This window comes from Trichosurus vulpecula, chromosome X, assembly GCF_011100635.1.
Source record: "Trichosurus vulpecula isolate mTriVul1 chromosome X, mTriVul1.pri, whole genome shotgun sequence".
In the NCBI taxonomy this organism is placed as follows: domain Eukaryota; kingdom Metazoa; phylum Chordata; class Mammalia; order Diprotodontia; family Phalangeridae; genus Trichosurus; species Trichosurus vulpecula.
Genome location: NC_050582.1, coordinates 44,042,168 through 44,069,028, shown reverse-complemented (window position 1 = coordinate 44,069,028; position 26,861 = coordinate 44,042,168). Strand labels below are relative to the sequence as shown.

Genomic DNA, 26,861 nt, shown 5'->3' with positions numbered 1-26,861 from the left:
CACAGAGAAAGCAAGAAAGGACCCACACCTTTTGCAGGTTGGGTGGAATCCCTGTGGTGGATCTATGGGAGGGCATAGAACACAGTAACACAAGATGGGCAAGGGTGGATCGGTTGTGATCAGCACTGTTGGAGAGAATACCACATATAATACTCCTGCCTATTGCAGGAGTGACCCTGGACAAGTCACTTGTTCTCTGAAGGCCTCGGTTTCGCCCTACTCTAAAATGAGCTGGAGCTGAGCTAGATAGGGACCTTTCCCACGTGACATGTGATCTTAGCACCCAATCTCATGGTACTTCTTCACTCAAAAGCCCTGACAGGGGGCAAAAGAAGGTCACGGTGAGGAGAGTTCTTCCACTCCAGTCGGGCCTTACCAACTGGCCTGGAAGTGGGAGAGGCTGAGTTTGCTAAGCCGGAGGCTCAGGTCTGCCCTCCAGGCTCGGGCCGCTCGGGCGCCGGCGGCACTAACTCCACCTTAAGATACTGCCCCTAGAGGTGACTCCGCAACACCATGTCCCCCGTCCTCCGGTCTCCTAACCCCTCAGCCGGTCTCCCCCCTCCCCGAGGTCCAATTTCCTGGGAGCCGCCTGAGTCGGGCGCCTCTCAGAGTCCCTGAAGCGCCTAGGGGCATCCCGTCGCGACCCGTCCCGTCCGGTTCCGTTCCGTTCCGTCCCGGCGGGCCAGGGCCAGGGGCAGGGCTCGCTGCTGGCCCGCCCTTCGCCCGCCCCTCGGGCCGGCCAGCCGCCGTTGGCGCCGCCTCCCAGCCTGCCAAAAGCAGCGAGGCGCCGGCGGACGGCATCACTGGAGCCCGCGCTGCCGCACCGCGCCGCACACGCAGCGCCGCGCGCCAGGCGGCCCAAGGCGAGCTGAGCCGAGGCAGCGCAGAGCGCAGCGCAGCCGGACGGCGGCGGCGGCGGCGGCGGCGGCGTCAGTAACAGCGGCGGCGGCGGCGGCGGTGGCCGTAGCCGCAGCGGCAACAGCAGCAGCGGCGGCGGCGGCGGCTGCGCAGGGAGCTCGCCCGCTCCCCCGATCGCGCGCCGTCCCCGGGGCACGAGGACTCGGCCGCTGAGGAGGCTGAGGTGCCCGCAGCCGCGCAGCGCCCCTCACCTGCGCAGCCCTCCCCTCTTCTCTGTCCCGGGCCAGCCACCGGCGACACGCCGCGCTCATCCGCCCCCCCAGGCCGCGGTGCCGGTGCCGGCGCCGGCGCCGCAGCCGCCAGGGCAGGCCCGCGAGGGAAGCCGGCCCGAGAGGAGCGCGCCGCCGCTGCAGCCGCCGCTGCCCCCGCCATGGCGCACTCGCCGGTGGCCGTGCAAGTGCCCGGGATGCAGGTGAGGAGGCCCAGGCCGCCGGGGCGGCCCGACGCGGCCCAGGGGATCGGGGGTGTCTCTGGGGCTCCCCGCGGGGAGGTAGGGCCGGGGGTGGGAGGACGGTACGAGCGAGGGGGCGTACGACGGCAGGGGATGGGATGCAGTGGAATGGGGCCTCAGTTCCGGGCACCTGCGCCCACCATGGGGCGAAGGGAAGATCGGGGGGCTGCTGGCAGGAGGCTGCGGCAGCCCCTCGGTGGGGCTCGGGCCCCACGGCCCTTCCCCGGGAGGCGGGCCGGGCCGGGCCAGGGGTGGTGGAGGAGACGCTGAACTAACTGGGCTCTTCCTGTGGGTAGAATGAGGTGACTCTCTCTTTTTCCTTTCATTTTGGAGCTGCTGCTTCAACAGTGAAGTCTCATCCCCCTTGCCACCTGGAAATCCGAGCTCCAGCCCGATTCAGAGGAGCCCTTCTCTGCCCCTACCGGGTCCCCCACCCCTCCCCTCACCGTTTCCTAAGGGAAAGAGAAGTTTGTGCCCTGGGTTGTAGAGGACTTGTGTGCCGGACGAATATGTATTTCTACTTTATCATTCATCTTGCACCCTCCCCTCCCCCTCCCTCTTGAAAAAAGAAAACAACCCACAAACACCTTTGCTTTCTTATAAAAGCAAACTTGTTAAGCCTTTGGAAAGCAGTTGAGGAAGACAAGACATTTAGGACACTGCATTTCAGGCTAGTTAGGGAAAGCTGTCCAAGTCTGAACTAGTTTCTCTAAATAAGCATACACCTCTTCCCTAAACGTTCCCCCCCTCCCATTGCTTCCAGAACTCTTTTCAGAGGCCAAGATCTCGAAAGCCTCAATCCCTCCTCTTGTAACAATAAGAAAACTTTTTAAAGTTCAGAAAAATGTGTTGGACTAGTAGGCAGCCCATATTTGCAGTAACATTCCTGGCCATGGATTTTCAGCCACCTGTAAAGTTTCCTTTAAAGTTTTATTGAGGTTTGAATGTCATTTTGTTTAGTAGTTAGTCCTCTTTTATGTAAGTTCCCAGAGATTTCTTAAGTCCTTCAAAAGGAAAAGTGATTTCTATTCTGTATATATCTAACCCAGGTTTTAGCAGCGTTTCCTAGTGACTCGGCCTTTTAGATAGATTCAGGGAGAGTTCAGTGCCTAGTCTCAAGTTTTTACTTCTTATTTTTTAGAAAATAAGAACAGATTGAGCTCTCCTGAATTTAATCGTATTGCATCTTGTAATTTGCTCAGTCATTTCTTTCAAAATCAAATGATTTCTACTTTGGTGTATATGAACATGGGCACCTTTTAGCAATTCCCTTTTTATGCCTTTAATTTGTTGTCATTATTCATAAAGTTTGGGAATCTCTGAAGTTCAGTAAGCACTGAGCTGTTCTGGTGAAATGGCTTTAAACTTGTCCTATGAATTAGTTAGCCACTCATTTTCAGTGTTTGTCCTCTTAGCTGATTTGCCAATACAGTGATTCAGATTAATATTCCTTTTTTTTCAATTACAAGTTGTGCCCCTCCATTTCTCCCCACAGAGATTGTAGTCTCATGACTCTTAAATTGATTTGTACCCCCAAATCAGTACTAGGAACACAAAAAGAATCGCTTATCTGCCTCATTTTCCTTAATGAAATTTTAAGTTCTCCAGTCTTTCCGCTACCACCCCCAACATAGTTCTTAAGCTCTTACTTTCCACAGTTAACTTTGTAACACTGCCCTAAAAATAAATATCTGACAGCATGAGCATAGCTCTTAAGTCCAGGCTACTTTGTATATTCATTGTGCGATATTGTAGATGAAATACTCACATAGCAGGAAGGTTGTTACTTTGTAAAATACTGTTAGAGAGATGTAACAGAAGGTTTCAGATAGGTACTAAAGAAACTTTAAAGTTAATTGCATGCTTTAAAAGCTACATTTTTTTAAAAAAAAGAGTGAGATAATTGCTCTTATAACTTTCTCCTTTCAATTAAAAAAAACAGTTTAAGGAAGTTAGGAACAAGAATCTTTCCAGAAAGTAAGTGCTCCTGGTTCACTTACTCCCCTGGCCGCAAGCTGGACTGTTCTATCTGTTAAGTCTGACGGACATTCCTGACTTTCAGACAAAGGAATTTGTGTCATTGGTTTAAAACGGAAAAAAAAAACTTTGAAGAAGACACAGGAATTGCTCCAATTCTGACACTTCAGTTAGTAAACCTCATAATACTTAGGTTGTTTGACCCATTAATCTTTTCTTTTTCCAATGTCATATAGAATACCAAGATAGTACTTTAACTTTTGTACCATCTCTATAGGTCTTCTTAAATTTTAAGGTTTTTGGGGTCTCACAATTGGAAGCATTTTTTTCCCTATATTGAGAACCTAAAAGTATAGCATCACTTTTATTATTAAAACTGTCTTGTTTTTACTCCAATATTATTCGTTTAACCTGTACTTGCTAATCTACATTTATAGATGCATTCTGTAACACAATTTTCCTCTGGTTCTTGAGGCAACAGGGCATAGTGGTTATGGTTCTGAGAATTAAGAAGACCTTGATTTGAAAGCTGCATCGAGATATTAGCTGTGTGATCATGGACAAGTCACTTAATCTCATTGAGTCTCAGTTTTCTCTTCTGTTAACAAGTAGGTAATTAGAGTACCTGCCCTATGGGGTTGAAGTGAGGATCCAGTGAGGGAATGTATGTAAATGTTCTCGCCAGCCTTAAAGATGTGTGTGAACAGGTACCATAGAAAAGGAGCCAAAACTATGGCCTGTGCCCTCAAGGAGCTCACAGTCAAATGAAAAAGGCAGCATGACTGTATCTGGGCACATACAGTGTAAATGGCGAGTCATCTCAGAGGAGAGGCACTGACAGTCTGCGGGACTGAGAAAGGTCGGGAGCAGGAGGCTTGGAGTTCAGGCCAAGGTGCTGAAGGAGAGCAACGGTCCAGAGATGGGAAGAGAAGTAGGCCAATGTAGCTCTGTGGATCATAGCATGTGTGGAGGGGAGTAGTAGAAAAAGACAATAGCAAGGGTCCCATCTTGAGCTTTAAATGATAAGGATCCACTAGAATTTACACTTTAGGAATGCTTTTCCTAAAGCAAGCAAACAATACAATGGGGTAACAGGTTAGATATGTGGGCCGACTGAGATGTCAAGGATGATGTTATTATTACCCTCATTTTACATATGAGGAAACTGAGGCTGACCCAAGTAACTTGTCTAGGGTCATGTAGCTAGTGTTTAAGGTGTGATTTGAATTTGGGTCTTCCTGACTCCAGGAAGACTCTGTCCATTGAGCCACCTACTTGCCCTTGGTAGCTTTGGAGAGAGTAGTTTCATTTGAAGGATGGAGTTGGAGACTAGACTGCAGAGGGTTTAGAAGAGTATGAGAAGAAAGGACGGGGAGGTTCCTAGTGTAGACAGCTTTCTTGCTGTTTATTCTCCGTCCTTTCTTACTGAGTCTCCTTGCAGGTTTCTCTACAAAACTCTGTCCTTGGACGCTCATCCCTTTATATTCTCCCTTAATGATCTCATTCCTACTGTTTTCTATCTCTGTTCTTATGACTATCAAATGTGTGTTATATATGTATGTTTATATATATATATATATATATACACACACATATATATATATATATACCTATTTATATAAGTATGTAAGTTTGATGACCAGTCCTTCTCTCCACCCCTGCATTTGCAGCTGCCTGCTCTCTCTACATGGATGACCTCCAATTCAATATGTCCCAAACTAAGCTCTTAATCTTCCCTCCTTTCCCTCTTCCCTAGTCAATCCTGTTAATGGCACCACTGTCATTCCATTCACTAGAGCTGGAAACCTTCAGGCTATCTTTGCTACTTCCCTTTCCATATCCCTACCTCCAAGGGCCACCTCAGGTGCCACTTCTTCCATGAAACCTTCCCTGATCCCTTGAGCAGAAAGTAATCTCTCCTTCCCCTCACGTTGCTACTACCGTAATGAAATCTCTCACAGCCTATATCCTGGATTGTCGTAATCATGTTCTAAGTGTCCTCCTTGCCTCCAGTCTGTCCCTTCTCTCATCTGTCCATCATCCCAATAGTCCTGATGCACAGGTCTGACATTCCCTTACTCAAAAATCTTTAGCGGGGCCCCATGCCTGTGGGGAAAAAAATGCAGATTTCCTAGGCTGGCACTTAAAGGCCTGTACAGTCAGGCTCCAACCTCCCTTTACAGCCTTATTCCACATTACAACGCCACCAAACTGGAATACTAACTGTGTCCTGATATTGTTTTCTTCTCTCCTATCTCTGTGCATTCGTGCAGGCAGGAGCTTCGGCCTCGTCTTCCTGGAACACAGTAAGCACTTAATAAATGATTTTTTCATTCATTCATTTCATTCATTCACATTTCTGCTTGTCGAAATCCTTTTCTTCCTTCTAAACCCAGTTCAGACACTGCCTCCACAAAGCCCTCCCTGAGCATGCACTTGAGAGTGATTGCTCCCCTCTCTGATACTCTTATAGCACTTTGTGCCATCTCTCCTTTGTCCTCATGCCAATCTGTTTTGTCATGCATCATTGTTACTTGTAAGTATAAACCCCACCACCACCACCACCCCGCCCCATTCTGGAGGGAAGAGACTGATTTTTTCATCTTTGTATCTGTTAGTGCCTAGTGTGGTGCTTTGCACATAGTAGGGGGTTTAATAAATAGGTGTAGACACACCTAAGGCCGGTGGTGTGGTTTTTTCCCCCTTAGCAGCTTTATTCATTTTAATGAAGACAAATATGCAGATCTTGTTTGTTTTTGAAAATGAGTCTTTCCTAGAATGCAGAGTTGTAATGTTGGATCCATTTCAAGTAGTAACTTTTATTCCTTGCTCTATTTGATCTAATATATTCAGTGGTAAGAAGGGAAGCCTTTATAGGCTTGGTTGTTAGAGGCGGTGTAGTTTTACAGTGGTTATTTTGGGGTATAGAATACATTCTTGTTTAAGGATAACATTAGCTAGCATTTACATAAGACTTTAAAGTTTGCAAAGCACTTTACCTGCGTTAACTCATTGGAGTCTCACAACAACCCTGGGAGATAGGTGTTATCACCATTTTACAGGTGAGGAAACTAAGGCAGACATGCCCCGGGGCACACAGCTAGTAAGCATCTGAGGCAGAATTGGAACTCGGGCCCAGCACTCTGTCCACTGTGCCACCTCGCTGTCCTACTTCACATTCTTATAGTGATTTAAAATTTACCAAGTGCTTTATAATTTCATTTTACTTGATCTTCACAACAACCTTGTGACGTAGCAGCTGTCTATCACCCAGGCTCCTCAACCCATTCTCATCCCTGACTCCTCCCTCACTCTCACCCCACCTACCTGATCTGTTGCCAAGTCTTATCGTTCCTGTCTTCATGACATCTTTGGTTTATGTCCCCTTCTTTGACCTCACACAGTACCCACGTCCCCTCACCTGGACTAGTCATGAGTCTTCCTGGCTCAATTCTCTCCCCACTCCAGTCCTTCCCCCACTTGAAGTACAGCTCCACCCATGCCACCTCTCTACTTAGTAAACTCCAGAGGATTCCTCTCACCTCCAGGATCAAATATTCTGTTCTGTTTGACACTTAGAACCCTTCAAACCTGTGTCTCCTTCCTACCTTTCCAGCCTCCCCCTCCCCAACTCAACTTAGCTGTGTATAGTGCTTAGCACAGTCCCTGGCACATAGTGCTTAATAAATGTTTATTTCCCTGTATGTATAGATACATACATTTGTTATGTCCCTAGATATTGATTTGCAGCCTTCCCCATTAGAGTGTGAGCTCCTTGAGGGCAGGAATCACGTTTTTTGCTACTTTAGTATCTATCCTCAGTTCTTAGCATTGTGCATACCACATAGTAAGCTCTTAATAAATACTTGCTGATTGACTAACCAAGGTGTCTTGTCTCACCAACTGGAGTCCTCAAAGACAGAAACTGTCTTGCTCTTTCATTTTTTCTATGTTCAGCGCTTATCTCAAGTATCTGCAGTTTTATCAGTGTGATAACACCTGCCATTGATGTATATTGCAGCCTCTCTATTGCTTAATCTTTTTGGTCTCCTACACCCTTTTGGCAGTCTGGTGAATCAACCCTACTGACCCTTCCTGAGGATAATGGTGTTACCAATATTCATAAGTGAAAGAAGTACAAAATTTCAGTTGGAGCAGGGGTTTTTAACCAAAGTCCATGAACTTGTCTTTTAAAATATTGCGATAAGTATATTTCAGTATGTTTCCTATATAATCCTGTGTATTTTGTGTCATGCATTTGGAAAGGCTTTACTAGATCACCACAGGGTTCCACAGCACAAAAAAGGTTATTAGTAAGTAACCGGAATTGGAAGTTAATGAACATAAAAATGTAATTTCCCCCATCAATGTTCATTGACCCCTCCCCCAAATGAATGAGAGGGTCTTCTAGAATTTGTGGTTGGAAAATTGGCCACTTTAGAGCCAACCAGATGATGATCCTCTCTGGACTTAGCTAGCTTAGTCATTGGACAAGTAATAAATATTTGTAGGTGAACTAGACTTAGACGGACTTTTCCAAAATCAGGTATTAATCTTATTTTCCTAGTCTCTTTTCCCATGAGTCCCTTTCATTTAGGTCAGATTTGCAATTCCTGAAGTCTTGTTCATCAGTAGGAGTGATTTAAGAGTGCCAGATAAGAGATGTCTTATGAATATTATCAATTTGTATATACACAAAAACATGTCAAAAAGATAGCCTAGAAATAAGCCAGTTGTCTATATACTGAAACCATTTACTTGACTTCCCTTGACCTTCCTTTTTTGTCCATTAAGGAGACAGACCAACCTTAGATAAAATTGGGAAGTAACCTGGCTTTTCTCTGCCTCAATACCTAGTACCCTAAGTACACTATAAATGCAAGTTGTTGGTTGGCTTTCCTCTCATTATTACTTCAGTTCCTGTGATTTTTTTTTCAGGGTTTCTTTCTACTCACTTCCCCCTTTTCCCCCTTCTATTCGTCCTTGTTATCAAAACTTACCAGTTATAGGGCTCATTTCCTAACCCAGCTGTTAAGTTGGAATGAATGTGATAAACTACTTGCCACTTAATAGTTAAAATACCTGTCCCTCTCAGGTTTTTGCATTTTTAAAAGTTAGTAAGTCTTTACTGGTTATGTTTTTTAGGATCATTGAAATATGGTGGGATTCTGATTTTTTTTTCCTTTTTAGAAGGGTGGCTCAGGTTGCCCTGAATTTTGTTTCCCCACACCCCCATCAAGTCGCATCCCATGGTGAAGCCTGAATCTTTTCTTTGTATTCAATTGGCCTTTCCCTTCACCTGTCCCCTACTGGGGTAGAAACAGAGGATGCTCCTCCCAGTTACCTTTGGACCTCGAGCACACTAGTTACTCTTCCTGCTTGTAGTGGTCTCTCCTCTAGATAGAGAATAGGGAGTTGAAGATTTGAATGTATTTTAAAGGGGTGTAAGAGACTTCAGTGTATTGTGGAGCATTAGATAGAATAATTAATGTTCATGAAAAAATCTGAATAACAGTAAGTATGGTTTGGGTCATGATATCAAAATTGGAATGAAGGTATGCTCTGTCTCTCTAGAACCTTAAAGAGTTGAAAAACTGAACGATGTAGATGAGAGATGTATGCAAAGTATAGTGCAGCCCCCACCCCCCGCATAGTGTCTTAATATTCTTAATTGTTTTTTTAATCAAGATCCTGTAATATAAGATCCTGTAGAAGTAGAAGGAATTGTTTTAGTAAATGTTTCTCCCGATGAGCAGAAGTTGTTGCATTTATTTACTGTCCTTATTACTGAGTTAGTGTGGCTGGTTTTGTTTTCCCTTTCCCCTAAAGACAAGGGAAACATAGTCAAATTTGATCAATTTAAAATGCCAAGAACTAGAAAAACAGACTTCAAATCAACTGCAGTTGGATTACTCAATATGTTTATTAATGAACAATATCTAGTTGAGGCATCAGTTGCTTTGAATAACAAACAACCTCCCAGTATCAACTTAAATCAGGCTTTACTGTATTTGAAATTCACACTTTATTAGATTTGTTAGGAAATTTCTAGACTAAAGTGTAGTATATTGCTCTGCCATGCTTAGTGCCTGGTATCAATCTTAGGAGTGAATTTTTGGCTGTTGGGGAAAATATTTCAAAAATATCTAGAAGCATCCAGAAATTTTTAAAGATATCTTTGAGTGTAAACAGCTGGTGCCATTTTATTTTCCCTTCATTTTCCTTTAAATAATTGGCATTGGGATGTATCCCTTGACTCCAAGAAAGGTATGTTATCCTAAGGCAGGACTTTACTTAGTGGCTGTTTGGTATAAATAAAAGGGTTGTGGGAGTGGAGTAGCCAGGATCTAGAATCAGATTGGTGCAGAAGTTGCTAATGCAAGTAAAAAAAAATAAAGACCAGAGATCAATTAGAAATCATTGAAACCATAGGCTGGCAGCTTAGTGGTGAAGTAGAGAGAGCACCAGCCTGGAGTCAGGAAGACCTCAGTTAAAATTTGGTCCTAGACACTTAATAGCTGTGTGACCCTGGGCAGGTCACTTAACTTCTGTTGACTTCAGTTTCCTCATCTATAAAGTGGGAATAATAACCTTCCAGGGGCCTTGTGTGGCTTAAATGAAATAATTGCATGCACACATGGTAAGTGCTATATAAAGGTTAAATATTATTATTATTTGTAAGGACCTCATTTTTCTATAAACCTCTGCTTTATAATCATTGCTGCCCACTGGAACTGGGAAGGTCTTAAGACTATGGAAGCATTTCCTATTACCTGCTTTTCCTTTAAGCAGAAGCAAAGAATAAACTAATCAACAAATCATACATTCATACTTTGGTTGGGTGGCAGAAAGTTTACCTTTTTCTCCTAGTTAGGGGAATAGCATTAATATGCCTGCTGACCTACGAAAGGAAGTAAATTTCAAATCTGTACTTATGTTCCCGTGGCCTCTTGGTACATGGATACTATGGGTCTTCTGTGTATGGGGAAGAAAGATTCACAAACTCCATGAAATAGAATCTCTCTGTGTGTATGTATAATACATACATGCACATGTAAAATTGTTGACTCAAATTTCTGATTGTACATAGGCATCCATGAAATATGAGGGATTACTTAAGATATTGGTCTCAGAATAATCATCTAAAATACCTGTCTGATACATTGATAGTAACTAGTTTTTCATGCCTTTTTAATACTTTTTAATAATAATTTTTAAAAATAATTTAAATAAATATTTTTGATACTTCATTAGCTAAATTATTGGACTGTTACTCAAATCAATTCCATATAGGGAATCGAACATCAGAAATAATTATTTGTTCCTGGAAAGACTTATATGAACTGATGCTGAGTGAGGGGAGCAGAACAAAGCGATCATTATACATGATTATAGACACACGGTATCTGTAAGGACTGACTTTGATAGACTTGGCTCCTCTCATCAATGCAAGGTTCACAGCTCCAAAAAGACTCATGATGGAAAAGCACATCCAGAGAAAGAACTATGGAGTCTGAATGCAGATTGAGGCAAACTATTTGCTCTCATTTTTTCCTTCTTTTTTGGTTTTGTTTCTGCTTTCTCATGATTCATTCCATTGGTTATAATTCTTTACAACTCAACTATTATGTAAATAAGTTCAGTGTGAAGGTATATATAGAACCTACATTGGATTACATGCTGTCTTGGAGGGGAGGCAAGAGGAGAGGGAGGGAGAGAAAATTTGGAACCAAAAACTTGTGGAACTGAGTTTTGTAAACAAAAATAAAAAATAAATTTCTTTTAAAAATTATTTGTTGAATTTGAATTGAATATTATATAAATTGTTTTTAACAAGTTTTCCAATTCTTTGCTTAATTTTGCCTATGGAAGCTTTTATATTTTATAGTTGCTCTGAAGATGGTACTTCGGATAATTATAAGTTAGTTTAAACGTTAGCAAAATGAAAAGCTGCTGTACAGCATAGCTTTGGTATATGACTTTTGGGTTCCAGAAATGCCTCATCATTCTTTTGGTGTGGGCACTTTGGAATACAGATTCTAGGGTGGTGGGGAACAGGAGAAAATGGAGCATTGAATTCGACTTTTAGAGACAAAAGGAGCCTTGTACCTGGAGGGCTTCTGTTTATAACTGCTTATCCCTCCATGAAAAATTGTAACTGCAACTGAAAGAAGCCTTTCTTCATCCTAGCTATCCCAAGCTGCCCAAAGGGCACAGAAAATGATAAAGTGGGATTTGACTAGTTATTAAATGAATTACTATGAAGGTTTTAGTAGAGGTGTTACTTTAAAAAAACCCAACATGATTCTTGGTAATAGAATGAAACTTAATCTAATCCATACTGCACTTTTCTGTGACTCATCCCTCTGCAAAGGTTCAGACATAATGATCTTTGGATGCTGCTGAGGAAACCTTGCTTAAGGAAGGGAGAGCTTGTTTCTTAAAACCAGAGGATTACAAAGTTTCTTAATTTATTCTGCTAAAATACTTTTTTTAAAAAATTAAACATCATATAAGGTTTATAAAGGGTGTTTTGGGTTGGAGGAAAGCTAGTGAAAGATGGGAAAAGAGGTGACATCATACGGGTGGTGACTTCAGCTGCTTTTCTACTTAAGATGTGTTGTTTTGGCTGAGTCTGTCCTAGGCCAATAAATTGTTTCTAGACCTTTAAGGCTATTTTGTGTGGCCTTCTTTGTCTATAGTCGAAGTGAATTAGCACTCATTAGCCAGTGAAAATTTCAGAATATTATTGAATTCTGTTAGGCCAATATGGGTGGTTAGTTATGGAAGGGGTAGGGAAGGAGGGAAGATAGAAGGTTCAGGAGAAAGACCCTAATTCATTCCCAAGTGTCCTGGATTAATATTAATATCACTGTTATTTTCCCAGTATGGGCCTTGCTTGACCTTAGAGGTTTCCCTCAGGGAATGAGTAACACAGCACTTGAGCTCATTTCAAGGTCGACTTAATATCTCCTAGTTCCTTTAAGAAATTTGCCTAATGACTTTTTAACACTATTTGGTTAATGCTTTGGAGGTGAAGGGATGGTGGTAATTTAATTACTTTTTTTAAAAAAAGAAAAACCTAAGCAATTCTAAATGTTAAAAATGATTTTCTGTTGTTGCCTTTTAATAACCAATTATAACTAAATATATTGTTTTCGGTGTGCAGTATATTTTCTTTTGCCTACTATTTTAAACTGATGCATCATGTGAGTTGGGTACAAGTGATCTGTAGGTATTTTACCTGAATTCTCATCTTCTCAATTATATAATGACAGTGTGCAGAACAACAGACCTGATGTCAAAGTGATCTACTGGTCGGTGGTACTAATTAAAGTATGTGTCCTTACCCTTCTTGCTGGAGATTATGGTTTATTCATTGTAAAAGAATAATATCTTTATAAAATGTGATCGGGTTAGCCTTCAGAATGTTTTAACTTTTTCTCTCAGTATTGTTACATTACAGACCTTTTCAAAATAACTTCATTTTTATGCCACTACACTAAGCAAAAAAAAAAAAAAGACAAAACAAAAAACCAAGCCACCATCCCTCAACAATGCATGTATGTGTAATGAGAAATATAATTCTTCAGGTTGGTAAATTTGGGTGAACTTTAAAAAGTTGTCATTTTTTTTCCAAATACTGTACAGCCACCCACACCCCCATTTCATTTCCAAGTTAATTTGAGTTGCATCTGCTTTAGCTGCTTGCTCCCACACTGAGAGTAGAAATTGTTAATTTCAAGTGTAATTGATTTGCTGCTGAGAGGTGGCTAAGTTAAAACATCTGGCACATGGTGTACAAAAAGAGGCCTCTTGAAAATTTGGATTTATGTCCTCTATAGTCAATATAATGTGGTCTTTCTTGGGATGAAGGTGGCCCTTGTTGAGTTGTTTTTCCACTAGCGTGGTGATGGGTTTTCATTGCGCTTATTCTCCCATTTCCTTCTCTGGCCATCGGTACCTGGGGTTGGGGGGGGGGGTGGGGTCAGGGGTATACAATGTGACTATAGAACAGTTTTCCTCTATGCTCAACTGACTCATGATCAGTTCTCAGTTGGATTATACTTTGGTCTCAGCAGAATACTTAACCAAATGAGCCAAAGACTCTAGACTAAAGGAGGTAGATATTAATCTGTTTCACCATGGTTATTGAAATTGAGTTTTCTGTAGTTGGTAGCAATGGTAAATAATGATATAAACTTGTCTTTTTTATTAACTTTTTCTTTAAAAAAATTACTTAGGATGTGGGGGGGGTGGTTTTAGTTGTTCAAATAAGAAAGTAAAGAAGGGATGCTAAATATCAAAGAAGGAGGGAAGATCACAATAGCATTACTTTTTATCAGCATTTTAGAAGAAAGGGTATTTCTATTAGGGAAGCAAAGCGAATAGGCAATGTTAAGTGTCAGATGTAATCACATTTGCCTCTTCATTGTAACAAATGAGTGTCTTCACCCCACAATTAGCATCTTGGGCACTTTGTCAGCAATAAGAATAATAGTATTAATCAAGGCTTTAAAATTATTAGATTATAGCATATGGAATAATTAGGTTCTAGATGATTTAGACTCCTTGGTGATTTAGGAGGGTCATAAAGATAGAGGAATAACCTTCTCCCCTTCCCTCTGCAAAAAAATAAAAGGGTAAAAAAAACATGCCACAATGCAGTATTTGGAATTTGTTGACTATATTTTTCTTTCCCCATCATCATTTAGTTATGAAGCTCTGTCTATTTTTTTGCTCCTACAAAGTGTCTCACATGTATCACTTCTGCCACCCACCCCTAGTCCTAGCCCTCATCTCACATCTGCCTCCCAATAAGTAGGTCTCCTTGGCTAGGTTCTTCCCTCTACCATTCATCCAGTACTTTTGCTGTCAAATTAATCCTCCTTTAAATATTGATTTCATCTTATCAGTCTCCTCAAAAGCCTTCACTGACTCCCTATTTCCTACAATTTCAAAACCCATTTCCTCTGCCTGACTTTGAGTGCTGAAAATTCAAAGTAGTTAAGAGAGAAAGCAGTGAGAGCTTAGGATGGGATCAGAAAGGCTTCATGAAGAAAGTGGGACTTATGGTGGTGAGCCTCCAAGGAGGAATTAGTGGGGAAGATGTTAGAGGTGAAGGCAGTTAAATTACCAGACTTGGCGGAGGTAAGGAGACCTTTTCAGATTGTTACATAGATGATTCTTTGGGTGTGTTTTTGTTAGGTAAGGAGTTTCTTCTTAGGTGTTGATTCTAGGACTGGTGGGGACTGTAAAGTGATAGGGCATGGATCAGCTCAGGTTCTAGATCTCATATCTTATAGTGTAGCAAACTGCCCAAAGCATTTTAATTACTTTGTGAATGAATGACAGCTTGGTCTCAGTGCCAGTAATTCACAGTGGTAATGAATGCACTTAGTAGTTTGTTTCTGGTGTAAGCTGACTGAGCTTCTTTAGGTTTATAGCCCCTGCCACCATAGGCAGGTATACTAGCAGCCAGAAATCACTCCTTTTTTATTTTTAAATTTTTTAAATTTTTTAAAAATTCATAAAATCTTTTTCCAAGTATACAATGTTGCATTTGCATGAAACTTCTCAAATATAATCTAACATTTTGGAGAAGAAAAACTTTTTTTCCTGGTTTCTTTTATTATGGTCCAGATCAGTGATTTTTGCCCACATAGGGCACTCCCAGTGTGGAAACTCCTTCTGCTGATGCAGATTGGTAAAGTGACTATGCCTATGGTCTCACAACTAGTTTGTGTTTGAGTCAAGACTTGAACTCAGGTCTTTCTGATGCCTAGGGTGACCTTTCATCTACTGTGTCCTCTTGCTTCCAGATTTTATTAAGAATATTTTAATAGTATATGATATTAAAGTTCTATATGCAAATAGCTCAATACCTGTACATTATTAAATATGTGAGTATAAGAACTGTTAAAATTAAGTTCTGTATGTAATTACCTTGTGTAAATTACCATCTGTAGAGTACCTTTGCTTCCTCAGTATAAATTAAGGGGGAAATAGGCACTTGTGAATGCTTCTATTATATAGGAATCTTCAGACAGAATTCATTATGTTGCTGTAGATATATCAACAACGCAGGCTTTCTGAGGGTGATGTGGCAATAGCTTTGTTAGGATTATAATGGTATTTGCTTTTTTTAAAGGTTCTGACTATTAGTTAAATGCTGTTATTTAGGCCTGACGTATTAGCAGCTTTTATTTTTGATTGTTTGAATATCTGATTTGTCATTTTTGGTGCGTTAGTGAAGTGAAAAGATTTCAGCTTTGCAGTTCCATGCCACAATGTAGGACAAAGTGAATCCCCTGCTTGAATATGAGTAGGGGAAGGCTGTCCTACTAAAAACTGGTGGGATTCAGAGTATTAAGAGTTATCACGTAGGAAATATTGGTGTGGAGGGAGGAGGGGTTGGTACACTAGCAGGTACACAGATGTAGCCTCGCAACTCCCCTGGAAAGTGGAAATAAAAGAACATTTTAGGTTTGTTGCTTAGCAAGGAAATATGATATTCACGGAGCAGGGAGAGAAAATAAGAAAAGGACCAGAGCACTCAGGGAAGGAAAAAATTGGTTATTATGGGATGGATCTAGAGTGACAGAAAGCTAAAATTCAAGATTCTACTGCCTAATTAATACAAGATGCCTGGTCATTTTAGGCCTGAGACTCCATATGATTGGTTATACATTCAAATCTCAATTGTGCCTTTGGTTAATCTTGCTTTCAGTTTCTTTGTGAACCTTGGGCCTCCTGGTTTGTTTTTTTTTTTAAGCTTTATAAGGATTGGGAAATTTACAGTTGTATTTAGTTGGGTCTTCCCTCAGTGTGTTTAGGGGGGAGCAAAGTTTTAAAAGATAAATTTGATTTGTGGAGTTAGAAACTGGTTGAATTCTCAATATGGCAATATTAGTTTGTGTTTTGTCTTAAAGGCTCTGTTTTTAACATCAAATGAGTGTTCAGTAACACCAAACTCACTGGCATTTCTTTCATTAGTTTATTCAATAAATTACTGGGGCAGCTGTTGTATGCAAGGCATCCCTACTAAAAACACAGCCCCCCAAAAAACCCTTTTCTTTTGAGAAAGAGGTAGAACCATCAAGATTTAAAAGTAAAAATGGATAAACATTTTCAGAATTTGTTAGTGTCCAGATTTTGAAAATTCCTTTTCTCTACAATTTTGAAAGAATAATAATACTTTGCCCCCAGTTTTTTTAAATTTTGACATGGTTATTCCTAACCCATTGTAAGTTAGCCTAAATATGATGTTATGGTCATATCTAAAATATAAGTACTTGTCCTAATCAAATTGACAAAAACAAAGGTCCCAGTTGTCTATTAAAAATAATTGTTATAGGAATTTTTACAAGTATTACTTATTGAATAACTTTAGAAATTAAATTTTAAAGGGAAATTATTCTGTTCCTCTCCTCGCCTACCCCCCCCCCCCACAAAGACTGACTCCCACTCCACAGGACATTATGTTTAAATCTTGATATCTAAGGCCTGAGATATTAGAGATAACATGTGGTAATGTGACTTTGGTATTTTTTTCAGTCAGAATTCTGATATCATTAAGTCCACTCACCTATATTATAATAAAGGATCCTAGATTCAAATCCTGCTTCGGATACTTACTAGCTAGGTAACCCTGGCATGTCACTTGACTTCTCTGGGCCTCAGTTTCCTCATCTGTGAAATGAGAATGTTGGACTCCTTGGCCTCTAAGATCCCTTTCAGCTCTGACCTATGATTCTATAAAGATAGTCATCCGTGATCATCATCGCTTCCAGAAATAACAGATGGGATTTGGGGTGAGGGCAAGCATGTACTGAACTACTCATGTGCTATGTTATACTTTGAAGAACATGTTTTGGATTTCAGCCTGTGTACAGGTGACTTCTGGTAGTAGTCTGTGGTCTTAACCAGCTTCAATGAGGGAAGACTCTGCTCTGGTGCAGTGAACCCCACATCCTCACTGCCTTCTCAGAGGATAGTGATTTCTTACTATACACTGTGGCTCATGTTTCTTAGCTTCTGAGCAGCATCAAATTGGTCATGTGACCAGGTTCCTCCTCACCTTTGATTCATGCTCTAATAAATGAGTGGCAATGAGAGATAGCTTGGTGCAGAGAAAAGAGTGTGAGACTTGGAGTCAGAGGAGGTGGGTTCAAATCCTGGCTCTCTCAGCACTGTGACCTTAGGAACATTCAATTTGTCTACCCCTCACTTTTCTTAGTTTGTAACATGAGGGCTTAGACTACATGACAGATAACTCCCAGCCTTTACATCTCTGATAGATGGTTGGTGATAGATGGAAAGGAAGGTGGATTGCGTTGAAACTTACCTTTGTTTCCAAATTTCTTAATCTTTGCCTCCCAAACACTTTCTGGATGAGCCCAGCTGAGCCACCTTTACCTGACCCTTCTGTTTTTCCCTGCTCCTGACCATTTGTGAGAAACCTCAGCTTACATTTCCTCTAGAAAAGTCACAAACTTAGAGCCGGATAAACTAGGCAGTGCTTTGACATCTCCCACTTGTTTCAAGTGATGTGCCTGTTATTGAGGAGAAGGTGATTTTTTAGTTAAGGATTTTAGGAAACTCAAGATCAAATAATGATTTACTTCCTTTCACTTGAGAGGTCTGTCCAAAATATGCTGGGTTTCCTACCTTTAATTCAGGGAGCTGGTGTTGAGGGGGATTCAACTTTTTTAAATGGTTACTATTGCAACCTTCTAGAAGATGGGGAAAAATAATGGGTCCATATTCCAGGTATGAAGAGAGAAGGCATAAGGTGTAGTGGCTGTAGAGCCAGCCAAAGCTGGGTTTGAGTCCCATCTCTTCACACTTATTGGCTGGGTGAGCCCAAGCAAGCCACTTGGACTTTCAGTGTCCTAGGCAATTGTCTAAGACTGCTGCACTGCAGAGAAAGTGCCTGCCTGTGTTCATTGGTGGAGAGAGTTTCCTCATCTGGGAAGTCCCAACACTAGGTATGAAGAGCCTAAAGACTGGGGCGGGTTGAGAAGAATAGCCACAGAGAACTCCCCATCCTGTACCAGTGTTTAGAACCATATAGAAATAAAAATGTGCAGAACTTTCAGTCTAATAAGTAGAACAGTGTGCTGGACACTGGGTGTGGTGGGGGGGTGCCTAGAAGATGCATCATTTAGATAAGATCTAGGGTCTGTTCTCCTGGAGCTTACTTATAGTGTGGAGGGGGCCCCATATGACATACACAGATAACTGGAAGACACAAATTCCTAGCAGAGGCACAAAACAAAGTGCTGTGAGCCCATGAAGGAAGAGGTCATTACTGAATGGAAGGGCAGTCTGGGAAGCCTTTGTGGAGGAGGTGGCATTTTCAGTGGCCTTTAAATGTTGGTAGGAGTTTGGTAAGCAGAGGGGGTGGGGAGGGAAGGGAGGGCAGTCTAGGCCTAGAGGACAGGGTGAGCAAAGGCCAGAGGCAGGAACTCACAGGGCGTGTCCAGGGGATGGAGAGGAAGTAGTTTAGTTTGCCTGGAACGTAGACTATTATAGAGGGCAAATAGTATGAGATAAGGCACTTTGGCAGCAGATGGTGGGCTGCCTTGAACGGTAGGCAAAGGAATTTGAATGTTATCTGGGATTCGTGGGGGAGCTACTCAATATTTTTGAAAAGAAAAGTGATATGACAGGATCTCTGAACAAGAGCAATTTGTCAGGCCAGGTGTGAAGGGTGGTTTTGGGAGATGGGAAGGGATGGAGGTGGTAGTCCAGGTGGGCACTGCTAGGGGGTGCCAGACTGAGAAGGTGGGCTAGAGAGGGCCTCACAACTGATGAGCTCTTTCTCTTGTGGCTCATATGCCAAGATAACTTGATTTCCAGCATGAGAGACTGACAGAAAAGTAGTGAAGACCCCAGGAGAAACAGGTTTGAGGGAAAAGATGCCAGTGAGCTCTGTTTTGGACTCGTTGACTGCGATGCCCAGACGGGATCGCCTGTAGGCAGTCAGATTTGGCAGTCGTGAGAGAAGTGAAGGATTCCAATACTTTTGTGGTTGCCTAGACTGCTTGGACGTGGGGAACGATGTAATATGGGAAGCAGGCTGTAAGCTCCTCAAGGAAAAGGATTTTTGTTGTTATCACAATCCCCAACACCTACCAGTGGTTAGCGTATAAAATAATAACAGCTAACCTACTAGTACCTACGATGTGCCAGGCATTGTAGCAATCACTTGACAGCTGTTATCTCATTTGATCCTCACAACAACCCTGGAAGGGAGGTGTTATCATTATTATCCCCATTTAATAGTTGTGGAAACCGAGGCAGGCAGAGGTTATGACTTGCCCAGAGTCAACACAGCCAGGCTGGATTTGAACCCAGGTCTTCCTGACACCAAGCCCAGGACTTCATGCACTTTGGTGCCCCCTAGGTTTACTGAATTGAAAGCAGTAAAAATGTTCCTGCCTTTGGCAAAAAAAAAAAAAAAAAAAAAAACCTGAAAATATGCAGGGTGTCCATAAAGTCCACGTGCAATTTAAAATAATTGTAACTTTCTAACTATATGTGATAGAATCTGTAAAAAGCAAAAGAAAGAAGAAACACTTAATTTTTTATTGTTCTTGTTAATTTTCATTACTAATACAAAGGGTAATATGATTCTGTAGTCCGTGGAAAACATTTTCCAGCTGATTTTCAGTAATGCCAGCAATCACATCATTGTCCTAGCTTGCAAGTCTTCTTTAGATCGAGGTTTGGTTGAATAAACATTAGTTTTCACATATCCCCATAAAAAGAAATCCAAAGGAGTCAAATCCGGTGAACGTGGAAGCCAAGAAAATGGTAGACTTTGGACAGCGGTAGTAGATTTTAGTTCAGCCAACCCAAGAACACAGTTTACTTTCTCTTCTAGTGAAGCCATGGGTCAACAGTAATCCTGAAAAATAAGTAATTTTAAAGTTGAATTTCTAAAAATAAACATAAACATAAAATTTCTAAAGACAAAAATAAACCAGATACATGAAGCTTTCTTATCCTTGTTATAGATTCTTTCTATCACATATAGTTACAAAGTTATAACTATTTTAAATTGCAGATGGACTTTATGGACGTCCTGTATTTTAAGCTATTCCTTTTTTGTTAAAGATGGAGTTATTTCAGGTCTGAAAATCAGAATGAGAAGATTATTAATGCCACTATGTATTCTCATTCTAGTTGAACAATTTTCATGCAAAACTATACTAAAATAATTGTTAAAGAAAATATTTAAAATTTGAGGGACATATTTAAAAAATAGGAATGAACCCAGGACCTGTATGAACACAATTACAAAACGCTTTTCATACAAATAAAGTCAGATCTAAATAAATGGAAAAATGTCAGTTGCTCATGGTTTGGCTGAGCTAATGTAATAAAAATGACACTTTTACCTAAATTAATTTACTTATTCAGTGCCTGATAAACTACCAAAAATTATTTTATAGATCTGGATAAAATAATAGCAAAATTCATCTGGAAGAACAAAACATCTGGAATGTCAAGGGAATTAATGAAAAGAAATGCTAGGGAAGGTGGCCTAGCCATACCAGATATCAAACTGTACTATAAAGTGGCGGTCATCAAAACTACTTGGTACTGGCTAAGAAATGGAGTGGTGGATCAGTGGAATAGGTTAGGTACGTGAGACACGGTAGTCAACGAATATGGCAATCTACTATTTGATAAACCCAAAGAATCCAGCTTCTGGGTTAAGATTCACTATTTCACAAAAACTGCCAGGAAAATTGGGAAATGGTAGGGCAGAAACTGGACATAGACCAGTATCTTACACCGTATACCAAAATAAAGTCAAAATGGGTTCACAATTTAGGAATTAAGGCTAATACTATAAGCAATTTGGGAGAGCAAGGAATAGTTTACTTGTCAGATTTATGGGAAAGGGAAGAATTCATGACCCAAGAAGAGATAGAGAGTGTTACAAAATGCAAAATGGATAATTTTGATTATGTTAAATTGAAAAGTTTTTGTATAAACAAAGCCAATGCAACAAAGATTAGGAGAGAAGCAGAAAATTGGGAAAGAATCTTTACAACCAGTGTCTCTGATAAAGGCCTCATATCAGGGAACTGAGCCAAATTTATAGGAATACAAGTCATTCCCCAATTGAGAAATGGTCAAAGGATATGAATAGGCAATTTTCAGAGGAAGAAATTAAAGATATCTATAGTCATATGAAAAATGCTGTAAATCACTATTGATTAGAGAAATGCAAATCAAAACAACTCTTAGATACCACATCTCTCCTGTCAGATTGGCTAAAATAAATAACAGGAAAATGATAAATGCTGTAGAGGATGTGGGAAAATTGGAACATTGTTACATTGTTGGTAGAGTTGTGAACTGATCCAGCCATTCTGGAAAGCAATTTGGAACTATGCCCAAAGGGCTATAAAAATGTGCATAGCCTTTGACCCAGCAATACCACTTCCAGGGCTGTATCCCAAAGAGATCACACAAGTGGGCAATGGACCAGTATGTACAAAAATATTTATAGAACCTCTTTTTGTGGTGGCAAAGAATTGGAAATCAAGGGGATGCCCATCAATTGGGGAATGGCTAAACAAGTTGTGGTATATGAATGCAATGGAATACTATTGTGCTATAAGAAATGAGGAGCAGGCAGACTTCAGAAACATCTGGAAAGACTTATATGAATTGATGCTGAATGAGGGGAGCAGAACCAGGAGAACATTATACACCATTACAGACACACGGAATCTGTAAGGACTAACTTTGATAGACTTGGCTCCTCTCATCAATGAGAGGTTCAAAGACAGCTCCAGAAGACTCATGATGGAAAAAGCTATGCACATCCGGAGAAAGAATTATGGAGTCTGAATGCAGACTGAGGCAAACTATTTGCTCTCTTTTTTTTTCCTTTTTTTTCTGGTTATTGTTTCTTCCTTCTCATGATTCATTCCACTGTTTATAATTCTTCTTTACAAGTGGACTATTATGTAAATAAGTTCAATGTGAAGGTATACGTAGAACCTACATTGGATTACATGCTGTCTTGGAGGAGAGGGAGGGAGAGAAAATTTGGAACCAAAAAAATTGTGGAACTGAGTGTTTTAACCTAAAAATAAAAAAATAAATTTATAATTTAAAAGAAAGAAAGAATAGGAATGACAAAATAATTGGATGTAAAAACTGGCTTGTGGGGTCCTGACCTGTGAATTCATCACCCAGAGGAGTCCAGATGCAGCTTAGCAGCTAATGAAACTGAATATTGCCTGGAGCCTGGAGAGGTTAAGGGTTACACAAAGTGGTATGTGTCACAGGCAGGCTTTGAACCCACTGGCTGCCCTTGCATCCACTATAGTACACTCATTGCCTCTAAGGCTTAGTAAGTACTTTTTATTGTCAATAATATTGCTGAAAGTAAAATTACTGTCTTATGTATACAAAAAATATAGTCTAAGTTCCATGACTTTAGTGTTTTGCCAGTGGGAACAGGCTGACATCCCTCTGGGGGTGGCAGATCTTTGAAACTGTTTTCTAGGTGGGTGTGGCAAAAGAAAGAGGCCCCCTTGTGAGCTGATAAATGGTATCATCTAAAAGGAAGTGTGTGCCTATTTAAAAAGAACATGTAGTCTTAACATACTTGTAACTTGGTCTACACACACAGTTAGGAATTCTAGCTTTACTCAGAATTTTGAAAACAACATTTAAGACAGAGAAAGATGTAGATAAATGCAAACATCCCATAAAAGTAAGCAACCTGGGCACTTACTCCTTCAGAGACTATAGCCACCATCTATTGCCTTGTTTCTAGAGAAAATATATTCTGAGTTACAAATGAACTTTTAGAATAAAACTTGTTTCCTAAAAGTGGGCCCTGCCTTTATTTCCAAACAGTAACCCACTTGTGCTAGCTTGGGGGCATCATTTTATATCTCTTTAATCATGACTCTCCGGTTGTACCCCCTGTCATTCTTTGTTAACTAGAAAAGATTTTCCATGTAAACATCTGACCTGCAAATGGCCTGTACACCCAGACAAATGATTGTATTTGACTTCTTTGCCCTTCTACCTGCCTCCCCTCCTAGCCCCAGTACCCCACACCCCTGCCATGGGAAATAAAATTGAACATAATAAAGAACAAGTCATAAACCTTTTAAATCATCATCATTATTACTGTTATCATTTGAATTGTACCTAAGGTTTGCCAAGCACCTTCCCAGAAGCCCTCTTTAAAATCTCCCCCCCCCCCACAAAAAGGCTCTACTTCATCCTCTCTTAGGTCAACTTCAAGGCTCAGTAGCCATAATAAAATTTTTTAAAGGCTTCTATTCAAATTAATTTTCTGTTTTGTCAAATTGATCATATCATCAGTACTGTTTTTCATGGTAAGTACATAGTATTTTAGCTATACTATAGTTTAGTCACAGCATCTCTTGTGCCTCAGTTTACTTGACTGTCGAATGTGAAAATTAGATGATGTCTAAAGTCCCTTCAAACTCACAAACAACTTAAAGACCTAAAGGAATCAATATATACAACTTAGACCCTTTCTTAGACTTCTGTCTTCATTTTTTACTTGTAACATATACATTTGGTTTTAATACTTAAAAATTTCCTATTCTGTTATTTATAAAGAATATTCAAGATTAGTTTTTTTTCCTTCTACTCTGAAAAATAGCATCGAACACTTAATAGCATGAGCCTGAGTTCAAATGTGAAGATATAAAGAAGTGTATTTTGAGCATCACATTTGACAAAAGGGTTTTGGAAATCTTGGGAGTGGAGCTTCAATTTTCTCATTCCATTTCTTATTTTCAGGTTCAGGGAGAAATCTTAGAGATTTCCCTGGTTCTGGATTCCCAATTCTGGTCATTTGAACTCAGAGCTGCCGACCTGATATTCTCACTTTCTTGCTTAATATCCTTAGTTAGCAAGGAGTCAAGTCCCATATGTTGTGTTTCTCTAGGTTCTGTTATGGTTCTGGCAGAATGACTCTCTAGGCCTGTATCTATGACTCACAGATTGAATTGTGGCACCAAACACTCTTCTAGCTACCCATTCCCTGTTATATTCTTATTCTGCTATTCTCTCACTCCTTTTTTTCCTTCTTATTATCCTTTCTGCTATTCCCTTTCCAAAACCTGGCTTCAAACTTAGACTTTACCATAAACAAACATCTTCTTTTACATAGACTATACTGTAACATGTAAGACTACATAGACACATCGGGGTGAGGAACCTGTTATCATCATGGGGTCCTAGGTAGAGAACCAAGGTTCTTAACTTTTTTGTGTGTCATGGACCCCTTTGGCAAACCTATAGATGGGCCCCTTACCATAATCATGTTTTTAAATCCATAAACTAGAGTACATCTCATTACAAAGGAAACAGCTATATTGAAATAAAGATGTGATTTATTCCCCCATCCAAGGTTATGTTCCCTGCCCTTGAAATCTGCTCACAGATCCCAGATTAGGAATACCTGATTTAGAGCTATAATGAATATTAATGTATAGCCCTCATTATGTTTGGCAATTGATTTTTTTTAAATCTTGGTTTAATATCAAAATTATTTAGAGGAAGAATTCTCATTTTTCTCCTACCAAAATCATACCTTTATATCCTTAATCTCCAGGTTGTTTCTGTCCTGAGGTACTTTAACTTATAATAAAAGCTGTGCTTGCCTGCAGTAAGTGATGCTGCCAGGTAGTGGGCTCCTTATTTTATATCTGCCATATTTGGCTTTTATTATTATTTGTCCAAAGAGAGACCAGCGAAGCTCTATCCTTTGGACTTCCTCCCTGCAGTTCCTTCCTGAACAAGTGCTTTTTGAGGATTAGGGTAGTAAAACCCACTGTCCCCACCATACATTTATGACAAATTTACTTGGAGTTTTAAGGATCAGAATAAAAGACTAAGTAGGTGAGAAGGGAAAAACACATCTCAGGTTGGACTTGGGTTTCAGCCTTACTGGGCTACACATTTAAACACTGCCTACCAGAAGGGTATTAATTTATCTCTGTGGTTCTTCCACTTCTCTGCCATTACTCAGGGCTTAGGGTTGCTTCATGGGGCTCTAACCTCTAAGCTGTACAAAAGGCATCATTCTCCCATACCACAGATAGAGAGAAGCATGTAGGCCCAGATAAAGCCCCTATCCTCCATGAGACTTAGCTGTTCCAGGGCATTCTGCTCACAATCCCCTTCTCTGGCAGAAACATCTAAAGGAGAGTGACTCAGTTCAATTCCTTTTTATCTAGTCCTTCTAGCTAATCTTATTAGGTTTCACTCAAACCACAGTTCTAAATCCTTCCACTAATATTTTTTTCCATCCCAAATGCTCAGTCTCCTTATATTAATAAGCTTTTGGGGGGAAAGGCAGCATGGTTTGTATAAGGGGAAAACTTTGAGAACATAAATAGGTATTGAGGTTAAAAGAAACCAGTAAAAATAATATTTTTGTTCTGAAAAAATCCTACTGCAATGTTATAATGTCCAAGGGTATCTTTTAAAAATGAAGTGTCATGGAATTTCTAAGTACTGTTGTTGTGGTTAAGTAATGATCTTCAAACCCAAGCAGCAGAGGGTAGGCCTCTGTGGAGAAGTGATGGACTACGGGTACAGAATGAGGGATATGCTATCAGTTTGTTTTGTTTTGCTTAACTTTGTTTTGTCTTTTTGGTAACAAAAGGTAATGAGAGGGAGGTAGATGATATTGGACAATAACAGCATTGTTTATTTTTTAAAAAAAAACTACTTTTACAAAAAAAAGAAGCAAAGAGATATAAAAGAATAAATAGGCATTTCTAATGTGAACAGAGGTATACTTCAAGAATCAGTGTAACCACCAGTTGTGTTTAATCTTTTAATAAATGGTATGGAGAAGGAATGTACTTTGTATCCTCTAAGGTTTTGTAGAATCATTCAATAAACATTTACTGAGTGCTTAAATAACACCAAATTCTTCTGGATATTGAAAAAAATAATCAAATTACAGAATATTAAGGTGTTAAAGCCAGAAGGTTACTAATAAAATTTGAAATACCAATTTGGGACAGATAAAAGAAAATGGAATATTATCTGGTGCAAAGAACATTGGAGCTGGAGTCAAGACTTAGGTCTGAATTTTAGTTTACTATTCCCTCACCTGTGTGAATTTGAACAAATTAGTTGACGTCTGGGATTTGCTTGCTTTCTTTGTAAAGGTGAGAGTTTGTACCAGATAATCTCTGTGGTTACATCTGACTCTCAAATCATGGAGAATTTCAGAATTGAAAGGGATTTCAGTGGCCAGTTAGTCCAACCTGAACCTAAAAAGGAACCGTCACTAAAACTTGACCTGGTAGTGAGGCAGAGCCTGCCGTGTGTGGGGCAGCCCTCATTGTTGGGAAGCTTTTCCTGGTATCTAGCCTAAATTTGCCTTTTTTGACTTTGTCCACTGTTACTGGTTTTGCCCTCTGGAGACAAAAGAGAGCAAACCGAATCTCTTTTCCATGTTTTGGCTTTTTATATT

At 40.3% G+C, this 26,861-nt stretch overlaps 1 protein-coding gene across 1 annotated transcript in view; it reads left to right on the top strand.

Annotated features, from left to right (window-relative positions):
• The first annotated feature begins 1,045 nt into the window (after positions 1-1,045).
• Positions 1,046-26,861, top strand: part of STK26 (serine/threonine kinase 26) — a 61,811-nt gene continuing 35,995 nt past the window's right edge. Inside the window, exon 1 of the mRNA XM_036740155.1 lies at positions 1,046-1,330. Coding sequence (XP_036596050.1) covers positions 1,289-1,330 — 42 coding nt within the window. The 5' untranslated portion in view covers positions 1,046-1,288. The remainder of the gene's footprint in view (positions 1,331-26,861) is intronic.